This window comes from Miscanthus floridulus, chromosome 15 (genome assembly GCF_019320115.1).
Source record: "Miscanthus floridulus cultivar M001 chromosome 15, ASM1932011v1, whole genome shotgun sequence".
Classification (NCBI taxonomy): Eukaryota; Viridiplantae; Streptophyta; class Magnoliopsida; order Poales; family Poaceae; genus Miscanthus; species Miscanthus floridulus.
Window position 1 is genome coordinate 14,761,012 of NC_089594.1, and position 21,754 is coordinate 14,782,765.

At 47.6% G+C, this 21,754-nt stretch overlaps 1 protein-coding gene and 1 pseudogene across 1 annotated transcript; both read right to left on the bottom strand.

The window, feature by feature from the left end:
* LOC136506527 (probable WRKY transcription factor 62) lies at window positions 1-10,533 on the bottom strand. Its single transcript, XM_066501447.1, has 3 exons — window positions 10,106-10,533; window positions 9,847-9,951; window positions 1-379 (listed from the first exon to the last, which is right to left on the bottom strand). Exons 1-3 carry the CDS (start codon window positions 10,531-10,533, stop codon window positions 1-3), a joined length of 912 nt encoding a protein of 303 aa, XP_066357544.1.
* Window positions 10,534-12,343: 1,810 nt separating this feature from the next.
* LOC136507988 (E3 ubiquitin-protein ligase MPSR1-like) lies at window positions 12,344-12,987 on the bottom strand (annotated as a pseudogene).
* Between the last annotated feature and the right edge of the window lie 8,767 nt (window positions 12,988-21,754).

The following is a 21,754-nucleotide window of genomic DNA, read 5'->3' on the forward strand; positions in this document are numbered from 1 at the left end:
TCAGGCTCCAAACATTAAGAATGCATCCAACTCCCAACTGTCCAAATCTAAAGGTTCAAACACAGTCATGTCGAATGGCTCATACATGCTGTTCCTTGTGATCAAGTCTGCAGATTTGTCGAGCGGCTTATTGCCATCTAGGGATGTCTCAGGGACATACGGATCTGTACGAATTGTCGATATGCTGGATTGGCTGTTTGTTTCAGAGTCATCGGTGCCTGAGTTGATGCCATTGTTGTCCTTGCAAGTATGCTGGGCGTGGTAGACGACTCTGAACATCACGGGATGATCAGTGCCTGTGCTGTCATCATCTTGCTGTTGTACCGTCTTTGTTGCTTTACAGCCCTGTTCCTGCCTGTAGGCGCATCTGTAGTAGTTTCTGCATATATGTGTAATCGATTTAGTGATCTATTATAGATTTGCAGTATTATTAGGTTTCTGCACATGCACATGATTTAGTGATTAGTTTTTTTTTCATGTGAACTTCATTCGCTGCTAACTCTAGTAACGAGTGAGCGCATAATAAGAGTCAAGATCTGGTCTTGATATTATTCGTCACATGCATATGATTTTGTGTTGATTCCTTTCTTTCTGATGAACCTTGTTAATTCATCGATAATAATACGCCAGAGGCGTTCGTCCTGTCCAGACAGACCGCTACGCACGCTCCGCCACGAGCAATTGCTCACTCCCGCCCACGCTCTTATCCACCTCGCCCGTCGCAGAAGAAGAGGCAGGGGAGGCCTGAGCCTGCACCCCCATCCACCTCACGCCGTCAGCAGGAAGGGGAGGCATGTACCACTGCTGTTGAGGGAGCCCATACGGGGTATGGGCCAACTCCCCCTCGAAGAGGCCTAATGAAGGAATGATGGCGGAGGTTGTCCCTAAAACGGTGGAGGCTCTATCCAAAACGGCGGAGGCCTAGCGCAAGGATAATGGCGGAGGTTCTCCCCGAGATGGCAGAGGCTCTCCCCAAGACGGCGGAGGCCTAGCGCAACGATAATGGCGGAGGTTCTCCCCGAGATGGCAGAGGCTCTCCCCAAGATGGCGGAGGACTAGTACAAGGATGACGATGAGTTTCTCCCTGGGACGGCGGAGGCTCCCCCCGGGACGGCGGATGCCTAGTGCAGTGATCATGGTGAAGGTGTTCCCCGAGGCGTCGGAGGCCCACCAAGGTGCGGGACGAACAAGTCAGCAAGGCATACGTAAGAACAGTTGATGGGCCTCCAGTGGGCGTCGGCTTAGGCCCAAGGTGAAGACATCGCGAGACGGTGTGATGAGAACACCCCTGAGGTTAGACACTAGGGCTGGAATATTCCTGGAATGTACCGTAGCAGTTGAGGGGCACTGTTGTAAACTCTGCAAAGTGGTAGTTGAGCCCTATAAATAGGGAACACTTGTAATTGTACCGGGGGGCTGGTGAATGAATGAATGAAACCCTAAGTCTTGTGAGTCTGTATTTGATCCTCATTCTCTCTTTCAGGCAGTGCCTCTGCCAAAGCCAGAGTCCGGAGCCTCGGCCAAAGTCGAAGGCCTCCGCCCCTTTCTTACTCCCACTTTGCCAAAGCCTACTGAATCCCTCGTTTAGCGACCTTCTACCCGGAGCCTCTGACGGATGATCTTGTCCGACAGGAATGCGCCGCGTTCAGGGACCTCCGCCCGTTTTAGGCAGAGGCCGGCCTCCGCCCATCTTAGGCGGAGACCCCAACCTAAGACGAAGGCCTCCGCCCACTTCTCACTCTAGTTAGAAACCGATGTTTCAACAGTGGCGCCCACCGTGCTCGGCACGAAATATTTCGAGAGTTACGAGTTGGAACCATCAAAAACTTTTCTCTGAATTGAGAGTTGGAAATTTGTTCGGTCGCCAACTCAAAAAATCCCCGAAAGACCTCCGGATGTCGAGCCTTCGCACCAGGCCTTTAGCCTCCATCTGATAGCCTTCGACAGCCTCGTGGTGTACAGCCCTCGCACAAAGGCTTCAGCCTACTGCAGTTCAGATAAGTCACGAATACATACCCCGATCTGGCCGTCCAAGCAATTATTGTTTTGTCGTTACTCTGCACACACCTACTCTGCTTACAGTCATGTTGCACCTAGATGCATTAAAATATGCAATGATTCACTAACCTTTGTCTATGATAGCAAAGCAGCAGAATTGTTGTAGGCAAGCTTCCTAGGAAAAGCTCCAACAAGCAACGTCCAAAGCTCAAGTATTGCTCTGGCGTCAGCTCCGGAGCTACAGTAACCGTCAGGTGCACAAGTCTTTTGGTTGAGCAAATGCAGGGCCTCCGACCTCCGACGTCGAACACATAGGCCAGCAAGCCATGCAGAACTCCCGTGACAAGGTGCCCATTCACATGCCCAATGTGTACCGCGCGCGACCACCCGGCGCCCGCAAAGGCTCTACCTGTTGGCCCACGAAGGCTCTGCCTGTTGCAAGTTACCACCGCCATCTAACTAAGCTTCGCACGAAGGCCGAGGTAAGTTATCGGTTATTTTTTTTCACAAAATTGCACCAAGGTGAGTTCACAACTAAGGATGAAAACGGTCGGAAACGGTCGAAAAACTCCTAAATTGTTTTCAACTTTTACATTTGAAATACGAAAACGAAAGAAAAAACGGTAAAACCGGACACGAAAATGAACGCGAACTTACGAATTATCGAAAATTTCGAAAACGAACCAATTCGAACGAATTTATGTCGAACACGGTCGATATACAAAAATTCAATACGGAATACCGACCCGTAGACCAAGTGCATGACTAAGTGCATACATGATCAAGTTCAAGTGCATATAATAATTAACAAGTGCATATTATAGAAACATGAACTCGAACTGAGTCAGAATAATTTTATTAATCTTTTTAGAATAGATGTAGTATTTTATTTTAAAGATTTATTCAGATTTTTCTTTTGAGTAACAAAGATTTATTCGGCTGATGCAAAAACTATCAAATGATTGACTTTGCAGGTGGGGGTTAAACCGATGAGCTTGATGGGCTATGGCCCAGGTGGGCTTTCGTGTAGATGCTGCTGGTTTCCTGACATTTAGCACCATCTCGTGAGGTGAAGAGAGATGAGGCTGGACGCCGTCTATAAGAGAGGGCAGCTGGCCACCAGTAGAAAGAACGCAGTTGCGTGGTAAACAACCTGTAATTGGGCTGCATGACCTGTGTAGTTGGCCAAATTCGGTTTAAACCGAATTTTCAATTCGGAATATTTCAAATTAAAAGTAGAAAAGTAGAAAACGGTCGAAAAATGTCTTAACCGTTTTCTACTTTTACATTTGAAATACGAAACATCTGAAATGCGAAAGCGAAAACGGTAAAGTCGGACAAGAAAATACGGATTCGATCGGATTAAATATAGAAAACGATGCGGTTCGGTTCAGGATATTTCCGTTCCATTTTCATCCTTATTCACAACACCCCCTTCGTGCGCTAACAGCAACTGGACACACGCGCACATCTATGAGTTTTCTTTGCTGTTAAATTTTAAGCCTTCGACGGTTTTCTTAACAAACATGTACTAGTCTCGACCTCCGCATGAGAGATTACTTCTCTGTGCTAAGCTAACCAGCAGGAACGCAAGCTTTTTTTTTTTTTTTTGGATTGAGCAAATGCAGGAATCATCTGTGTTCTCTCTCCCGTCCCGGAGCAAAGCCAAGGAAGGGCCTTGGACACGCCGAGCCGCCCTACAGCAACACCACACGACCGTTGTCCTCGGCGAGGCCTCCGGCTAGAACGCAAGCACATATATAGAGGCTAGCGCCGTGTCATCTGATGTCAAAGTCGTCTGCACAACAAAATAGCACCGCACGACGGACACCGCTTCAGGACTGTCATCCACAACACCTCCGGCCCAACGTGCAGGCAACGCAGGGACCAGTGTACGAAGGCCTGGCACCACTATGTAGCTGCTAGCCGTCCAAGGGTCCAGCTCATGCATGGAGCGGGCAAGCTGCAAGGTGCCAAAGCCTGCAGCAATTTCTGTACCAGCAATCTTCACCAACCCAAAGGCCCAGCACTATCCTTTAGCCTAGCGCCGACCGTGCCCGTGCCCATGCGGAGGCTGCATCCTTCACGGCGACTACGATCCAGCCACGACCCGCCGCTCACTCCACCGGCACCGGCTGATGCTGGGATGGTGACGGTCATCCTTCGGCGCGGCCCTACGCCGACCGTGCCCACGCGGAGGCTCTACGTCCTTCGCCGCGACCCCCGGACAACTCCGGCCCTGATCTGTCGCTCACTTCATCGGCCGTCGGGGTGGTATACCCACATGCTAACAAGAACCTTGCAAGATTTTTTGATCTATGCGTGCGCAGGTACCGTGATCTTTCGAAAAATATGCGGAGGCCAGGTCCGTGACACTGCATTGGTCGAAGGCTGGACAAACGTAGAAAGGAAAGCCTCCGCCACGGACCTCCGCTCCCAGACTCCACACCAACCATGCCCGCGCGGAGGCTGCATCCTTCGCCACAACTCCGGAACAACTCCAACCACGTCAAGAAGTGAAGGGGGCCAACTGATTTTTATCCGCAGCTGCCGGCCCAACATGTTGGCAACGAAGGATTTGACCTCCGACACAAACGCAGCTAAGTTGCTTAACTTTTCGCAACTTTGAATTCTTGAACTACAACACCAAAGGTATCAAAATAGCATAAGAGAATACTTTTCATCAGCTTAAAATCCTAACAAAATTCGCCCTTGACATTTATTTTTACACATTCTTGGTCTAACCTTTGCCTCTCGAGGCAAATTTCGTAAACCAACCTTCATGTACAACTTGTCACCAATGTGACCAAAAAACTTGTTGTGGCCTTCACCGCATCGAAAGCATGGCCTGAGTGGCTATACATGCTTGGCCCCGACCCGGCTAACTTAAAATAATTTTCAACTGTTGTCGAATCTCTTTTTCAATAACATGCAGGTCACCAGCGCTGTAAGTATCTCTTATCCTCCCAAGCTAACCCCCTTAGAATATATTTCATTTGTTATATGCGCGTTTGCACCTCCTCAAGACAAATCAGTCAGTACTCCTCATCAGGCAATTCTTCTCGTTAAGTGATCAGCCTTCGTCACATATCTGTCCAACAACTCTTTGAATCAGTCAGTCAGTGGTTCTCATGGAATATTAAACACTTATCAGAAAACTCAGTGATCCTCTATGAGTCAGTGAATATTCATCTATAAATGGCCTTCTCCAGTAAGTGGTATTCGACAACCAACAACCTCCGCCGATTATTGGTCTTCATTATATGTCAGTGCACCTTATCATCGGTTCTCCACAGCCTTCGACACGTATTGGCCTTCACCAGTCAATAACCTTCGTCAGCCTTTGGCCTTCGTCAGTTTGAGCCTCCGTCAGTCATGGTCTTCGTTCATCAATCAGTGGACTTCACATATTATTGGTTTTAGGCAGCCTACATCAGTCATAGGCCTTCGACAGTGAGCAAACTCTATCAGTCAGTGGCCTTCGTCAGTTAGTTGGTTTCCATCAGCATTACACCTTCGGTAGTGACTAAACCTTTGAGCCCTCTAACGCTAACACTTTCCCTCATTTTTGCAGGTGGCGTTGTTCAATTTCTTCCTTAAAGTATTTATAATATATTAATATGCATCAACCCAATGTTATTTTGTCTAACCTTCGTAGGGAACTGATTACTTATATATTCAATACTAGTTACACCCATACCCGTGTAGGTCCTCAAATGGCAGCCTTCGCAAGCTATCTGAACTATAACCCTCTCATATAATGCAGAGCTTATCTTTTATTCAAACTTTACCATCATTTTTGCTGGATGCATAATAACTTTACACCTTTTAAATATTTTTGCACAAATGCTATCATTCTCATCATCGCATACATATATTGCGTAAGTACATTGCAATGCATGGCCCGGGGCCAACCAGAAGAAGTCCCGAGAATACACGTGCGCCATAACTCTATGCATCAAAATCCTGGAAGAAGTCACGAAACAACACGGGCACCAGGTCACGAAGCTAAGGCTGTCGTGCCGAGAATACACGGGCGCCATGACTCTATGCATCAAAATCTTGGAAGAAGTCCCGAAACAACACGAGCACCAGGTCACGAAGCTAAGGCTGTCGTGCCGAGAATGCACGGGTGTCGTGACTCTATGCATCAAATCCTGGAAGAAGTCCTGAACCAACATGGGCACCAGGTCACGAAGCTAAGGCTCTCGTGCTACCTTCACGTATCATATAAATGACTAACCATCTTTTGTAGCTAGTGGGAAAGCTAGTGCCTTTCCGGGTGTCAAAAGACTTGCAAAGCAAGCCGATATTCGATGAAGCTATAATGCCCAACCTAAGTCCCTAAAAATGCAGGAGATCAACTCAGTTGCATTTTTATGACTTCTCCGGCCTTCGATACGCGGCGTCGGCGTCTATGTCGGCAGCGCCTTCGCCAAGCTCTTCGGCATGAGGGGCTCCGCTACCATCTTCGGTAACTTCACCAACATCGCCTCCGCCAAAACACCTTTTTCTTAGGAGGGCCTTCGCTAAGCAGCTTGGCAGGAGGACCTTCGGCAAAACCATGATAACTAGCCTCCGCCAACACGATGGCATGAGGGGCTTCATCGACACCTTCATCATGCACAACAACATCGCCTCTGTCAAACAACTTTTGCAATATGGCTCAAGAACCTCCGTCGACACCTTCGACACCAAGTTCTACAACACCTTCGTCGACGTCTACATCGGCAAACTTGCTTCTGAACACCTAATTCCACTACTACAACTAAGTCGCCTACACCAAGCGTCACTATGGACCTGGTCACAAGACTAGCCAAGAGGGGCTAGGGAAGCACGCGGAGGACCAGCTTCTCCGGGGCATCAAGTCTTTTTGCCTGGTGCTCGTGAGCAATGATTTGAAGGTCTCACAACAGCCTTCTACCTTGACTACCACGACTACGTCGACTACACTAATCGTGGCTAAAAACTCGGCCACAAACGCCAGCCAAGAGGGGCTAGGGGAGTGCACCGGAGGACCAACCACTCAGGAGCGTGAGGTCTTTTGTCTGGCGCTCGTGAGCGAAGATTTATTTGAAGACCTCCACCCAAAGAAGGATCGGAGACGAAGACCTCCGCCTGAAGAAAAGACAAAGACCTCCACCCAAAGAAGGATCGGAGATGAAGACCTCCGCCCGAAGAAAAGTCGAAGACCTCCGCCCAAAGAAGGATCGGAGATGAAGACCTCCGCCCGAAGAAAAGTTGAAGGCCTATGGAGGCCAGCACGCCAAGACGATACCAGACTCGGAGGTAAAGACCTCGGAGATGAACACCTACGAAGGCCTTGGAAGCAAAGACTTGCGCATCATGAAGGCACTAGAGGCAAAGACCCCAGAGATGAAGACCTGGGAAGGCCTCGAAGGTGGAGACCTGCACGCCGAGGTGACACCAGAGGCGGAAGACCCAAAGGCGATTGAAGACCCCTGCACCAAGAAGACATGGAGATGAAGGCCCATACATCAGGCCTTGGAGACACACCTACGCGCCAAAAAGACATCAGAAGCAAAGGCCTGAAGGATACAGACCTACGCATCATGAAGGTCCTAGAAATGAAGACCAGAGCACTGAGCGAAGCCGATGAACCATGCTATAGAAGCGGCAGAAGAAGCCGAAGGCCATAGATGAAGAAATCTGGAAGATAAAGGCACCCAGAGCTAAAAGCCTAAGGAATTAGTGCATGTATAGGTTAGAGTCATGCTCGTGCTCTTTTCTCCATGCCCTTTTTCCCCACAGGGTTTTTGTGATGGAGTTTTTAGCAAGGCGTGCATGAACGGGTTGCGGAGGGCAATCCTCGCAACCAAGATCTGGGTTGTATAGTGCATCTTCTTGTATGAACATCTACTAGGTCATGTAGTACCGTCCATAACCTAGTAGCTGAGGGGCTACTGTTGGGGGAGCCCATACGGGGTATGGGCCAACTCCCCCTCGAAGAGGCCTGATGAAGGAATAATGGCGGAGACTGTCCCTAAAACGGCGGAGGCTCTATCCAAAACAATGGAGGCTCTCCCCAAGACGGCAGAGGCCTAGCGCAGGGATAATGGTGAAGGTTCTCCCCGAGATGGCAGAGGCTCTCCCCAAGACGGCGGAGGCCTAGCGCAAGGATAATGGCGGAGGTTCTCCCCGAGATGGCAGAGGCTCTCCCCAAGATGGCAGAGGACTAGTACAAGGATGACGATGAGTTTCTCCCTGGGACGGCAGAGGCTCCCTCGGGACGGCGGATGCCTAGTGCAGTGATCATGGCGAAGGTGTTCCCTGAGCCGTTGGAGGCCCACCAAGGTGTGGGACAATCAAGTCAGCAAGGCATACGTAAGGACAGTTGATGGGCCTCCAGTGGGCGTCGGCTTAGGCCCAAGGTGAAGACATCACGAGACGGTGTGATGAGAACACCCCTGAGGTTAGACACTAGGGCTGGAATATTCCTGGAATGTACCGTAGCAGTTGAGGGGCACTGTTGTAAACTCTGCAAAGTGGTAGTTGAGCTCTATAAATAGGAAACACTTGTAACTGTACCGGGGGGCTGGTGAATGAATGAATGAAACCCTAAGTCTTGTGAGTCTGTATTTGATCCTCATTCTCTCTTTCAGGCAGTGCCTCTGCCGAAGCCAGAGTCCGAAGCCTCGGCCAAAGTCGAAGGCCTTAGCCCCTTTCTTACTCCCACTTTGCCAAAGCCTACTGAATCCCTCGTTTAGCGACCTTCTATCCGGAGCCTCTGACGGATGATCTTGTCTGACAGGAGTGCACCGCGTTCAGGGACCTCCGCCCGTCTTAGGCAGAGGCCGGCCTCCGCCCATCTTAGGCGGAGACCCTAGCCTAAGACGAAGGCCTCCGCCCACTTCTCACTCTAGTTAGAAACCGATGTTTCAACAACTGCAGTTCCCCACTAGGTAGGCTGTGACCATCGGCGATGTTGTGTTTTCAAGTGTTTAGGCGTTTTCAGACATGTTGCAAGCCCATGTTTCAAGTGTTTCAGATGTTTCAGACTTCTGTTTCAAGTGTTTCATCACAATGTTGCATTTGTTTCTATGGCTATACATGTATGTTTCAAGTGTGTGTTTCAAATGTTTCAGATGTTTTCAGACTTATGTTGCAAATGTTTCATCTAGATGTTGCAAAAGTAGATCTAGATATTGCATATGTTGCTATGGCTATACACGCATGTTTCAAGACCATGTTTCAATCGTTTCATTTGTTTTTAGACGTATGTTGCAAGTGTTTTATCTGGATGTTGCATATGTTGCAAGTGTATGTTTCGAATGTTTTATCTGTTTCAGACATATGTTGTAATTGTTTCATCTGAGTGTCGCAAAAGCTAATCTGGATGTAGGTTTGGAGGAAGCCTAAGCCCTCGGTGGTCCAGCTTGCTACCTCCCTGGTGTGGCAAAGATGGAGGCCGCGTACACGAGAACGGCGAGGACGGGATGCCGCGGAGGATCGGTCAGGATGTGGAGCGGGATGGGAGCAGGCACGGTGCATTGGGTGGGATGGGACACGGGCCTCCATGCTGCGTGTGTTGGGCGCAGGCGCGGGAAGCTCCGTCCGGACCGATGATGCCTCCGGAGCAAGGATGGGCATGCGAGGCGTGCGTCGGGCACGGGGCATGCATTGGGCACGGGTCTAGCCGTGCGTCGGGCGCAGGCGCGGGAGCAGCTAGCGTCCGGATAGAGGCCGCGTCCGGACGTCCGGGCGCTAGTCGCTCCTTTAATTCATACATCCTCAGGTGTGTTTTAAAAGAGAAAGAAATCAAAGAGTCCCAGAAGTACACCACCAAGGAGAGCTAGATGTCCCTTCAATTAGAAAGGAAAAATATACCTTGGGTGTTTTGATTTGTTGATGTGCTTCTGCCCGTATTTCCTCCACTGACGTCCATCATAGCGTGGAACGGGCGTTTCAAGTGACATCGACTCAACAAATCTCCTGCTCGAAATTAAATTTGTTTGCAAATAAAAGAATCAAAATCAATAGAAAGCTTAATCCCATGCTCACATAATTAATACATATACAGAAGCATTATAAACAAAAAAAAGCAGTAGTTTTACTCATCAATTGATGTTGGAAAATGCATGCATACCCTCTCTTGAGTTGCTGATGACGCTGCTTAACAACATCCTCCTCCTCGCTGACACCCTCCTCCTTCCTGATGCAGTCATCAGAGATACTCCTCTTCACTCTCTTCTTGTCGTCAACCAGCACATCATCTGGTTGAGCATCATCATCAGACTGATGACGCTGCAGCTCGGCCATGGTCTTGCTGGAGCAATCCAGTATGCTCTGGAACATCTGGGCAACAAGCTCGTAGCGTTCGTCCGCCTGCTGCAGCGCAGGGAGGACGATGGCTCGCAGCTGTGTCACCAGAGACTGCTCCCTGGAGATCTCCTTCATCGCCGACCGGTGGTCGCAGTCGCAGGCAAGAGAGTGGCGACCAGAAGCTGAAGATTGAGGAAAACATCTGCAGTTGTCATGGTGGTAGTGGTGGTGCTTCATCTCTGCTAATTTCATTCTAGCTCAGCTCGATCTGGTATTCTGGTATCTGAAGTTTCTGAACTGCAGCTTGTTCTGTAAACTTCAGGTTCCTTCAATCCCTTGTGTGTGCAGCTTTCGGAGAAAGAATGAAGGGAAGATTAAGCGATAAAGTTACTCCTAATCGGCTGTACTTATATATGGAGATGGCAACATAATTAACAACCAACTTGGGCAGAATAAATTAAATTCGGCTGTGCCTGCCTGCATGCGTAGGCAAGAGCGGAGTAGCGCATGGAGATGGACAGGAAGGACTTTGACTTGGCAGCTACCACGCACGATTACGAGATGAGTATGCAATTAATTAGATGCTACGTACAGTCCTTGTCAATGGCACTCCTGGCACTTGGATTGGCTAATTTCGTCGTAGTCAAGTCGTTTGTGTTCACCAGCTATTGCCTTCTCCCAAAACAAACAAGCCTGGTCAGTAAGCAGTGGCCTGCTCAGTTCTCACCTGACCTTTATTTTCACCTTTACTGTTCTGTCCTGAAATGTCATTCTTAGTCCCTTGGAATCAAAAGAACAAGTGCTCGCTGGGGCATTGATCTGAGGTGTTTCTCCTTAAGAGCTAGTTTGAATAAGCAGGAATTGTTCATCTTAACTTCTGACCAGAAAAGTCCATTGTCTATAAGGGTGTTCTTTTTTGCATCCAAGTTCAAATATGAAATGAACCACAAATAATTGCATCCATCTCAGCAGTATCTGCATACTCTGCATACTAGATGTAGGACTAGCTAGAACTGGTTTCATGTAGATGGTTGTTATAAAAAAAATGTAGATGTGTGTATAGAGTACATTGCTTGAGCATCTTGGCTGGTTATATATAGAGTACATTGCTTAGAGGGCAAGGAGCTTATCCTTGATAAGGCAGGTGTCCTCGGACTAAAATCAATCATAATCTACCGTATATGGAGAAGGGGAACTAACATAGGAATATCCAAATATACTCTAACACTAGATATTCAAAATATTCACATGCGACATATTAAGAGCTAATCATTCTGCTCATCATGTATGACAGAAGCAGACTCATGTCAGCACAGAGTCGTCAGTCGTCACCCACTCGCCCTCCTAAGCATCATTTCGTGTAAGCTCAAAAGTTCCTCTAAATTTCACTGGTGCTATTTGTAGAAATGCTCGTTGGTCCACATTGTTGGCGACGTATTAACAATTCACTAATGGTTTATTCCATAGTGTATTACTTGTTCCAAGAGCACTGAATTCTTAATTGTAGTCAACAATGAGACATAATTTTCCAAATCATAGTGTACTAGCACATTTGTTCGTTTGTGCCGACCACATACATAGGGCTAGCTTTTGACATTATTTTCCATGAAACAGATCGAAGACCGAGATGACAAGGTGAAGTTGTTATTGTGATGATGAGTGATTATCAAGCAAGATGAAATCCTTTCAATTGAGTTGTTCTTGGTTATGACGAACAGGAGGCCAAGTGGTGGCGCTGCACCGCGTGTCTTTAATTTAGGTGTGTGTATATATATGTGTGTTGAAAACCTCTCGTCCATGACGAGGGAGAAGATCAAGCAGTGGTTCATGCCCATGTAACACTGGCGGTGAAGGGCGGACAAAAAACATCAACAACATTTCCATTCATAACAAAAATAGCATGTTCGAAGCGAATTCCCACTTTCTTTTCCATTACGTGAAAGCAAGTTTTAGACAGTAGTCAATAGCCATAGTAAGAAGATTGAGTCGACGCAAACATCGCTTCATTGTTTCCTCGCATGCATTTGCTAGGTGATGATTAAACCACGACTTATTTCTCCAACAAAATACAAGATGTACTATGCAGCTAACAACAGAACATCGAAGATTGCAAAAAATATATCAGACATTCAGACTCAGACGGACGGCACAATAATCGTCCCTTCTCCTTCCCTACTGACAGCCTGCGCGGGGAGCTGCAGATCAGTGTGGTCGGAGGGGAGGCGGCAGCGGCAGATGGGGCAGGAGTTGTGCACCTCCAGCCACGGCACGATGCAGGAGGAGTGGTAGAGGTGGCCGCACGGGAGCCTCCGCGCGGCGGCCGCGAGGGGGAGGTCCTCCTTGCAGATGGCGCAGACCGCGCCGGGCTCCGACACCTCCACCGTGGGCAGAGCCTCGATGGACTCCGCCGGCGCCGCCGCCGCTGCCGCCGAGGACGACCCAGGGCGCGAACAACGCGGGGGCCGGTGGCATGGATATGATGATGGGACCACGACCACGACGACGCTGCCCTTCCGCCCCGCCGTAGGTTTGGTGGTGGATTTCGATGACGAGGTCGTCGTCAACATCGTCGTCCGAGGACGAGGACCGGTCAGTCGGCCGCAATAACTCCTGCGCCGGCGGAGGTGACGACGAGTCGGACATGGCCGGCCCTCTCGTTTTCGCTCGCACTTTCTTGGGGCCTCCGGCCGCCTTGTGTGGCATCATTTATCTTTGTTGTGCACTCTGTGCAAGGGAGCGCCTGCTTGTTCTTGCTCTCGTCGTCACTCTCGTGTCGTCTGGCCTCTACGCGTGCAACCAGCGCCAAAAGTAGTTTCCAAATTTCCTTTTCAGCTTAATTAATCACTTAATTATTAGGAGCCTAATTGTTCATTGACGCAATCCTCTATCAATCGCCTGTTTTTCAGATAAGGGAAACCCTTTCCCCGTGCTCCCTGTCCGTGAATAAATAAATTACTAAAGTTGTCTTAAGTTAAACTTTTAAGTTTTGACCAAATTTATAGAAAAGTCTGTCGAGATTTATAATATTAAATTAGTATCATTAGATATATTATATTAATATCGTTAAACATATTATAAAATATATTTTTATAATATATTTATTTTATGTCTTTATGTTGTTACTGTTCTCTATAAAGTCAGTCAAACCTAAGATTGTTTGACTTGTACGGATTATAGAAATTAATTTATTTAGAAACAGATGGAGTAAAACATAGTTTCAGCCTCTGCAATGAGTCGATATACGTGGCCATAAAAAAAGGTGCTTGGTAATCCACATAAGCTTGTAAGGGCACTCCTAATACAGAAACTACCATAGTTTCTAAGGACATTAATTATACTACCACCTAAGCGTTTTGCTGATGTGGCAATGTAGTTATTGGAGAGAGCAAAAATCATAGAAACTAGGTCTAAGTTAGAAACTATGTCTATATGAGAACCAAGACACTAAGGGATGTGATTGGTAGAGAATGGAGAGAGAATATATGTGATTGGATAAAAAACTGTTCTGTAGAAACTATCCATTAGGATCATGATTTCTATATGTAGTGTCTATGATAATTAATAGGTATAGAAACTACATGTAGTTTCTAGCATTGGGACTAACCTAATCACCCTACACCTGGTATAATGACCATGTTTCGTAAGTTGTGGGGATAAGCGCGGCTTATTCCTAAAAAGCTACATAAATGTAAATACAGGGAATGAAAGGGGTGTCAAAATAAACATGTCATTTGGCTAGTTTCACCTTTTATTTTAGCCATAGTTAGCTTATAAGTTGTTCCAAACAGACCCAATGATACATGAAACATAGTAATAAAAACACAAAACAAGAGTATCAGGCCAACTTAAGTAGTACCTGATCCTAAAATAGGCCTCATTGTTAGATATGTATATATCTAGGAGTCTAATTGTAAATGTACTGATGGCCTTGTCGCTATATATAAGAAAATTTACCCCTCCCTAATGGGTGTCAGGTGTTCTACTATCTCCTTCTATCTTTCTACATGGTATCAGCCGCCTAGGTTCTCTTTCTGCCTCTTCTCCGATCCCTCACCTCCACCGCGCCGACGACCCCGGCTATGTGTCCTCTACTCTAACCTCTCTCCCGTGCCGCTGATTCCACAGTCGCGCATCCACCTCACCTCGCGATGTCGTCTACGATCTCTACTCTCCTGTGCCGTCGTTCCTCGACCGCGCCAACACTGATCTTCCTCTATTTCCTTGCGCGCAGCCACCTGCTGCGCACGGTTGTCATCTCCTCCGCACGGCCCTCTCCTCGTGCCGCCCCGACCCGTGTGACTCTCTGCACGGCTGTATCGGTGCGCACATTCTCTCCCCTTTGTGCCCGCGTGCTTTCCGCTCGCTCACAAGCATCTCCGCCCCATGCCGTGAGATCCTCTTCACGCATGACCCGGTCCGCTCCTCCTTCGCACTACCGGACTCCCGGCCTTTGCCGAGAGCCCAATGCTCTCGGCAAAGACGATCTGACGCTCGGCAAACTATTTGCCGAGAGCAGCTCTCGACAAAGAGCCATCGGCAAAACATCTACCGGCAAAGGATTCTTTACCGAGAGCCCCTCTCGGCAAAACATTTACCGAGAGTAATGGCAAGGCTCTCGGCAAACTCTAGCTCTCGGCAAACTGGCGCGCCCTAGTAACGGCCAGACGATGGGTAACGGTGTCACAGCTTCTTTGTCGAGAGCGACCGTCGGCAAAGAACTTCTTTGCCGAGAGCGACTGTCGGCAAAGAATTGTAAAAAAAATTTGCGGCCGAGGTGGTTTTCAAAAAAAAAAATAGGTTTGCCGAGAGCCGACCACCAAGCTCTCGGCAAAGAGGAAGATTTGCCGAGAGCCAGGTTTGCCGAGAGCCAGGCTCTCGGCAAAGAGGCAGATTTGCCGAGAGCCAGGCTCTCAGCAAAGAGTCCAGAGAGCTTTTTTTTATTTTTGTTTATATTTCCAGCTTCAACGACACATATTTCACAAATATAACACATCATCCACATCACATATATCACAAATATGTCATCCACATCACATGTCTCACATTATAATCCATCTAAACATCTCAAATCCAACAACACATGTCCATCTCAAAGTGCTAAGTTCATCTCACACAAGTTCATGTCACAAAGTGCTAATACATGATGAAGAACAACAGGCTCACTCCCAAGGCTCCCACCCTCCCGACGGCGGCTGCTGCTGCGGCGGACGGTGTGGATACGGCTAGTACCCCGACCCTCCTGGTGGCTGCTGATGCGGTGGAAGTTGTGGATACGGTTGGTGCCACGACCCTCCCGACGACGGCTGCTCAGGCACATCATTCGAACCCGCCGATTGATTCTGCACAAAGGAGAAGAAAAATTAGTAATTATAGTAATACTAAGGCATATAATTGTAATCTAAGCGTAGACAAGTCAAAATTTGCAGAACTAGGTATAAAATTGTAATCTAAGCCTAGACACATCAAAATTTCGGCAGCACCTCCCCTGCACGGTGGGGTTTCCAAAACCTACAAGAAAACCAACGGCATGATGGCCGCCCACCACATATCAACGGCACGATGGCCGGCACACATATATATCAACGGCACGAAGGCCTCCCATCACATATCAACGGCACGATAGCCGACATGCACAGTAAAGAGCTTTTGTTAGAGAAGTTGAACTCACGTATGAGTAAGGTGGGTATGGGTAAGGCGGTGGAGGAGCGAACAGCTCTAGTGGCGCTGGACGACCCATCGTGACGCCAAGACTTGCCACGTACTGAGCCAAGGCGTCAAACCTCGCCCGCTCGGCCTCCCACCTCTGTCGCTCGGCCTCCCGCTCCCTCTGTCGCTCTTCCTCCACCCTAGCCTTATGCTCCTCGAGCGCATGCACCTAGGCCTATAATTTTTCACCACATTGTTACAAGCAATTTCGAGGAATGTAAAACCAATGAACGACGAATAAAACAAAAGTAACTTGTAGTGCTGCCACACGATGCGTCGAAGTGTCCTGCCTTGGGCGTATGGGCACGCTACCGCTCGTGCTGCTTGTCCGGGCCTGTGAGAGAGTGGGAGTGGTGTGCGGGTCGAGCGTGCTGTTGCCGATGAGGTACCGCCCATGCTTCTTTCCTCCTCCCACCCTCATGACGATGTCGCCGTCAATGTCCGCGGTGTGCGGATCCCAGTCTGCCCCATGGACTCCCCTTGCCGCCTCGGTGTACTGACTGATGCGCTCAGGGATGCTCTCATTGGTGAACGACTCAACTGGGTCGTCCGGGTTCCAGTTGATGTTGTCTGTCGCCTTGCCCTTGTGGGCCAGAACCCATGACTTGAGCTCTCCGCATGGCTGGTTTTGATGTGCAGCCGACTGTGAGAAAACAACAAGACGATTATAAATCTTGCAGGAATAAACGTCTGAAAGAATAAATGAAGCTACACCAAGTCACGTACCCATCTAGCCCCGAATTCGTGGATGTTAAGGTTGCCCTGGTGGTGTGATACACCTGGCATCAGCAAACGTCGTTCCCGGAGGACGGTGTGGTTATCCGCCCAATTGCCACTCACCCACCTGTCGACCATCATCTGTCAGGCCCGCGTTTTATTGGCGCACCAGCCAGGAGGCACCTGTACGACATCAAGTACATTGACAGATATAAGAACAATTCAAGCCTACCCAATCTTAGAAGAAATCAATATTGATGTTGTATATTTACCTTTAGGTACTGCTCTTTGGTCAGATGCATTAATCTTGCATCTTCTTTCTTTACCTTCCGATGCTCGTAGACGGCACAGTAATCGATGATGGCCTGGAGCCGCGCCTCGTAATGCATGTCTGAGATGCGACATCTAAAAGATTTGGCCGACGCCTTGGCCGCCCTCGCCTCGTAGCCCTCGGCGCATTTGAAGAAGTCCTGCATATAGAAAAGATGTATCAATACACTGGTTCAAGAAACTCTAGCGAATGCAATGCATTGAGCAAAGTAGTGGGAGGAAGACTTACCCAAAACTCGCACATAACCCGCTCCGCCACGCTTTCGTACGTGCGGCCCGTCTCATCCTCCGCATCAGGGGCGGCGACGTAGTGCTCGTACGTGTAGGCCGGCTCCAGAGCTTCGGCGTAGCGAACCAAGCCTGGGAAGTGTTCCCTACAGAGAAGACACAAGATGCCATTGGGCAACCTTTTGTGAGCACCTGGGACCACGAACTTCCAAGACCTGCGTAAGTGATTAAGAAAAAACTATTAGTTTCCATTGTGATTCTATCATATGTAGGAGTGAAAAAAATGTAAAAGTTACGTACTTTTGCCCAACGGGTCGAATGACCGGGCGTAGAGCCTCAGGTATCGGCCGCTCAGGTAGGCTCGCCGGACCTCGTTGGTAGACACCCGAGGTTCCGGTGGAACTGGAACCTCCTGCCTCGGCCTCCTGCTCGTCCTCCCGCTCCTCCTGCTCGTCCAGCTGCTCGGCCTCCTGCTCGGCCTCCAGCTCGTCCTCTCCCTGCTGAGCCTGCTCGTCCACCTGCTCTTCCTCCCGCTCCTCCTCGGGCTCTGGTGCTGCTGCTGCTGCAGGCTGAGGCGGTGGCGCCCTAGGCCTCCTCCCGGCCACCCTCCTCCTCCTCCCTTGAGGTGGTGCCGACCCCCCAGCTTCACCTGAGGGCCCTGGTGTACTGCCCCCCGTGTCGTAAAGCGATCTGACCGCCCGCAAAGCTCTACGGCCCGCCATCTTTGCACAATCACCTACAAGACATAAATAATAAGATCGGATTAGATGGATCATAAGCAAGACATTATTATAAAGAGATGCAAAATAAATAAAGCATAATTAAAAAATAACATAATATTACATGTATTAGAAATAATCATCCCCATCGGGATTAGCTGGATCATAGCTCTCATCATCACTATCAGCCATGTCGAAATGTTCATCATCACTATGACCAGGACAAAGAAAGAGTGGTTATACCTTAGGTGGCGGTGAAGTCAGGCTAGCGGGGCCGTGGAGGGTCGGTGCAGTGGCGAGGCGACGCGGTGCAGGCAGACCTGGGGACACCAGGGTACTCCGACTCGGCTCCTGCAAAAAGAAAGAAAGAAGCAAAATAACGTCAACTCAAAAATTCGGCAGCATCTTCCCTGAACGGTGAGGTTTCCAAACCTGAAAGAAAACCACGGCACGATGGCCGACAACCACATATATATCAAGGAACCACATGCAGCTTAATTATCAACTACTACTACTCTAACTACTACAACTACTACTATCAAGCTGATAAGAAACTTATCTTTCCCATCTCATTCAGTTCCATCATTTTTTCGTTCTCAGCATTCAGAAACACTATCAAGCTTAGAAAATTGTATGACTTCGACCAGAAAGCTTACACAATTTCCACTGCCATATCTGGTGGCACAAAGGGAATTGGCAAATATGTTTGTGCATCATTTCAATCAAGTTCGCTTCTCGTGGAACAGTACATGTTTGAATTCACAAGCAATACATTCCCTGTTAATCCTATTTTGCCTTCTCATCATTTCAACCAGCAAATAATTTTCAGACACTTTGCTTGTCTATAGCAAACAATGTGACAAATGGATTTAGGATGCACAGTAATTTAGTAAATGCAGGAATTCTCCTTTTAAGAAATACAAATTCGGATATTTCTATTTTTAACATTATAATCCAGATAGCCTCTTTTTGCTCACGGAGATAACTTAGTTTATTTGACAAGAAAACAAAGTACTACTACATGATACATTGCAACTGTGCACGAGGAAGAAGTTTTAATTAAATTCTTTAGATCTTTCATCACAGGTGCCAGCTCAGTAGCTGTTTCATCATTCCATATCAATCACCAGCCCATAGCAGCCAAGAATCATCAGTACGGAAGAAAAAGAAACTACTAGTAACTCTCGCCTGAGCTTAAACATATGAGAAACTGTCATCTGAGTTTAAACATCTGAGATAAACAAAATGTCTGAGCTTAAAACCACACTACATTACTGTCAAGCAAACGACATGCAGCAAAAGATCTTACCCTCACAGTTACCTCTAATAATAATGATAGTTATTTAAATTTAATTGCATTTTATATACATAGCATACGACATTCAAATCAAAGCAGATCAATGGATGAAGAACCGCATGCTGAAATGAAATTAGATTCGATCCGAATACAAATTCACAAAGCATAAAGGGAAGAGAAAGGGGTGGGCACCTAGTTATTAGGACCGGACCGGACCGGCGGTTCGACCGCTAAAAGACCGAACCAGAGCCTAGACCGGTCCGGTTCACTTAAAAGACCGTCCGTGCAATCGAACCGCTAAAAACCGGTTGAACCGGCCGGTTTTTTACGGAACCGGTGAACCGGCCGGTTCCTTACGAACCGGTGAGTTTTTGAGTTTTTTCAAAATTACCCCTCTATGCACTCAGGACGACTTTATCTAGTTAGGGGTATTATTGGAAATTGGCTCCAAATGCCTCTTTAGGGTTGTTATTAGGCATCTATGATCTGTCAATGTGAAGATTCATAAATATATGAAGCTCGTGTTCGTATTAGAGTATATTAGTTATTAGGCATCTCTTTTCTCCAGATTTGATTAATTTAGGATTGATTTCTCAGTTTTCCATGACATGGCTAAAGTAGTAACAGATGAGCTGCATTTCTTATCAGTTATCATGCACTTTTGTTTTGAATCTAAAAACTTGTGCAATTAAATTTGTGTTGTTTATTTATCATCTGTCAATTATTAATTATAGCAAATATATATATATATATATATATATATATATATATATATATATATATATATATATATATATATATATATGTACCGGTTCAAAGTAACTGTGGCCGGTTCAATTTGTCCGGTCCAAAACAATTGAACCGGCGGTTCAACCGGTTCTAAACGGTTGGACCAGTGAACCAGTGAACCGATGGCCTCGCCGGTTCAATCTCCGGTCCGGTCCTAATAACTTTGGGTGGGCATACCTGTTTGGTGGCCGACGAAGACCTGACGAAGGGTACGACGAAGACGCGAGCGCCTGGCGTGCGGCGGCGGCGGCGGCGACCTTGACTCCTGGCGTGACGGAGGCACGGAGCAGGATGGGGCGGGCTGGCTCGGGCGGAGCGGCGGCGGCAGCGCGTGCGGCCGGGCGTGGCGGGCTGCGGCGGCGGCGGGGCTGCGGCCGAAACGGTTCACGTGGCTTGCGGGGCTGCGCCGAAACGTTTAAGTGGTGAAGCCACTTTGCCGAGAGCCAGATCTGGGAGGCTCTCGGCAAACCTTCCCCCTTTGCCGAGAGCCCCCAGATCCGGCTCTCGGTAAAGTTATTTTTTTTTCAAATTCGGTTCGAATTTTTTAACTAGCTAACTGCACAAAAAAAATAGAAAAAAAAATAAAAATTATTATTTGCCGAGAGTAGTTCTCGGCAAACCTCTTCGCCGAGAGCCAGCTCTCGGCAAACAATTGATCCAGGCCAGGTAAAAAAAAAGAAATCTGCGCCGAGAGCGGGACTAGTTGCTCTCGGCAAAGAGTCTTTGCCGAGAGCAATCCCCTGAAGCTCTCGGCAAATCAAATCCAAATCAAATCCAAAAAAAATTAATAAACAGCAAACGGCTCCGGAAAAATACGAAATTTTGCGGTGTTACAACTTATGCTCTCTAATGGCTATACAAAAAGTTTGGAACTCCAAAACTAATTCGACCGTGACATTGTTTGAAAATCCTAATGACTCCTCAACTTTATGAAACTTATTCGGAGATGTCTCAGATTATAAGAATCATACGCAACCACTTGTGCGAAACATTTTCAATTTTTTATCACAGTCTCCAAGTGTGATACCATGACTTCATTGCAAATATCACAATTTTTCGACTTTGTTTCCTTTGTTAAGAATTTTTAAATCGTTGGGCGACATATGTTCGTGGTCTTCGATTCGTAAAATAAAAGGTGAAAAAACGTCAACAAGATGTTATTTGCCCTCAATAATGCATAAATAGCATGAATATCATTTTCTACTTAATTTTTTCCCGTGTTTAAATCAATCGCTGTTCAAATTTTAATCGATTAAAAAAACTCCTAGAAATGCAATTAATTAATTATATATAGCAAATAATTACAAAAATACACAAAATTTTAATATTGAGTACAACCTGTAGTATGTCTATAGAGAAAAAAGTTTGGAGCATATGAAAGAAAAAATTATTTAATTGGAGAGAGTTAGGAGAAGAGAAACACATACACATGAAATATGGAAACCACAGTTGCCGAGAGCCTGGGAGGGGCTCTCGGCAAAGAGGTTTGCCGAGAGTAGTAACGGAGGGGCTCTCGGCAAAGCGGTGACGCCGTCAGGGCAGGTTACGGCTATGGGCCCGTGGCAATGTTTTGCCGAGAGCCTTATTTTGCCGAGAGCGCGGCCTACGGCAAAGGACCATTTTGCCGACGGGCATTTTTTGCTGAGCGCGGCTCTCGGCAAAACGGCCCACTTCGCCGAGAGCTGTT

Bases quoted from the DNA above. Each gene is read 5' to 3' on its own strand.
- LOC136506527 (XM_066501447.1), bottom strand. From the start codon at position 10,533: ATGAAATTAGCAGAGATGAAGCACCACCACTACCACCATGACAACTGC. The intron at 9,952-10,105 runs GTATGCATGCAT...AATTTCGAGCAG, and splicing joins CATCAGCAACTCAAGAGAGG to GAGATTTGTTGAGTCGATGT. The intron at 380-9,846 runs GTATATTTTTCC...ACATATATGCAG, and splicing joins AACAAATCAAAACACCCAAG to AAACTACTACAGATGCGCCT.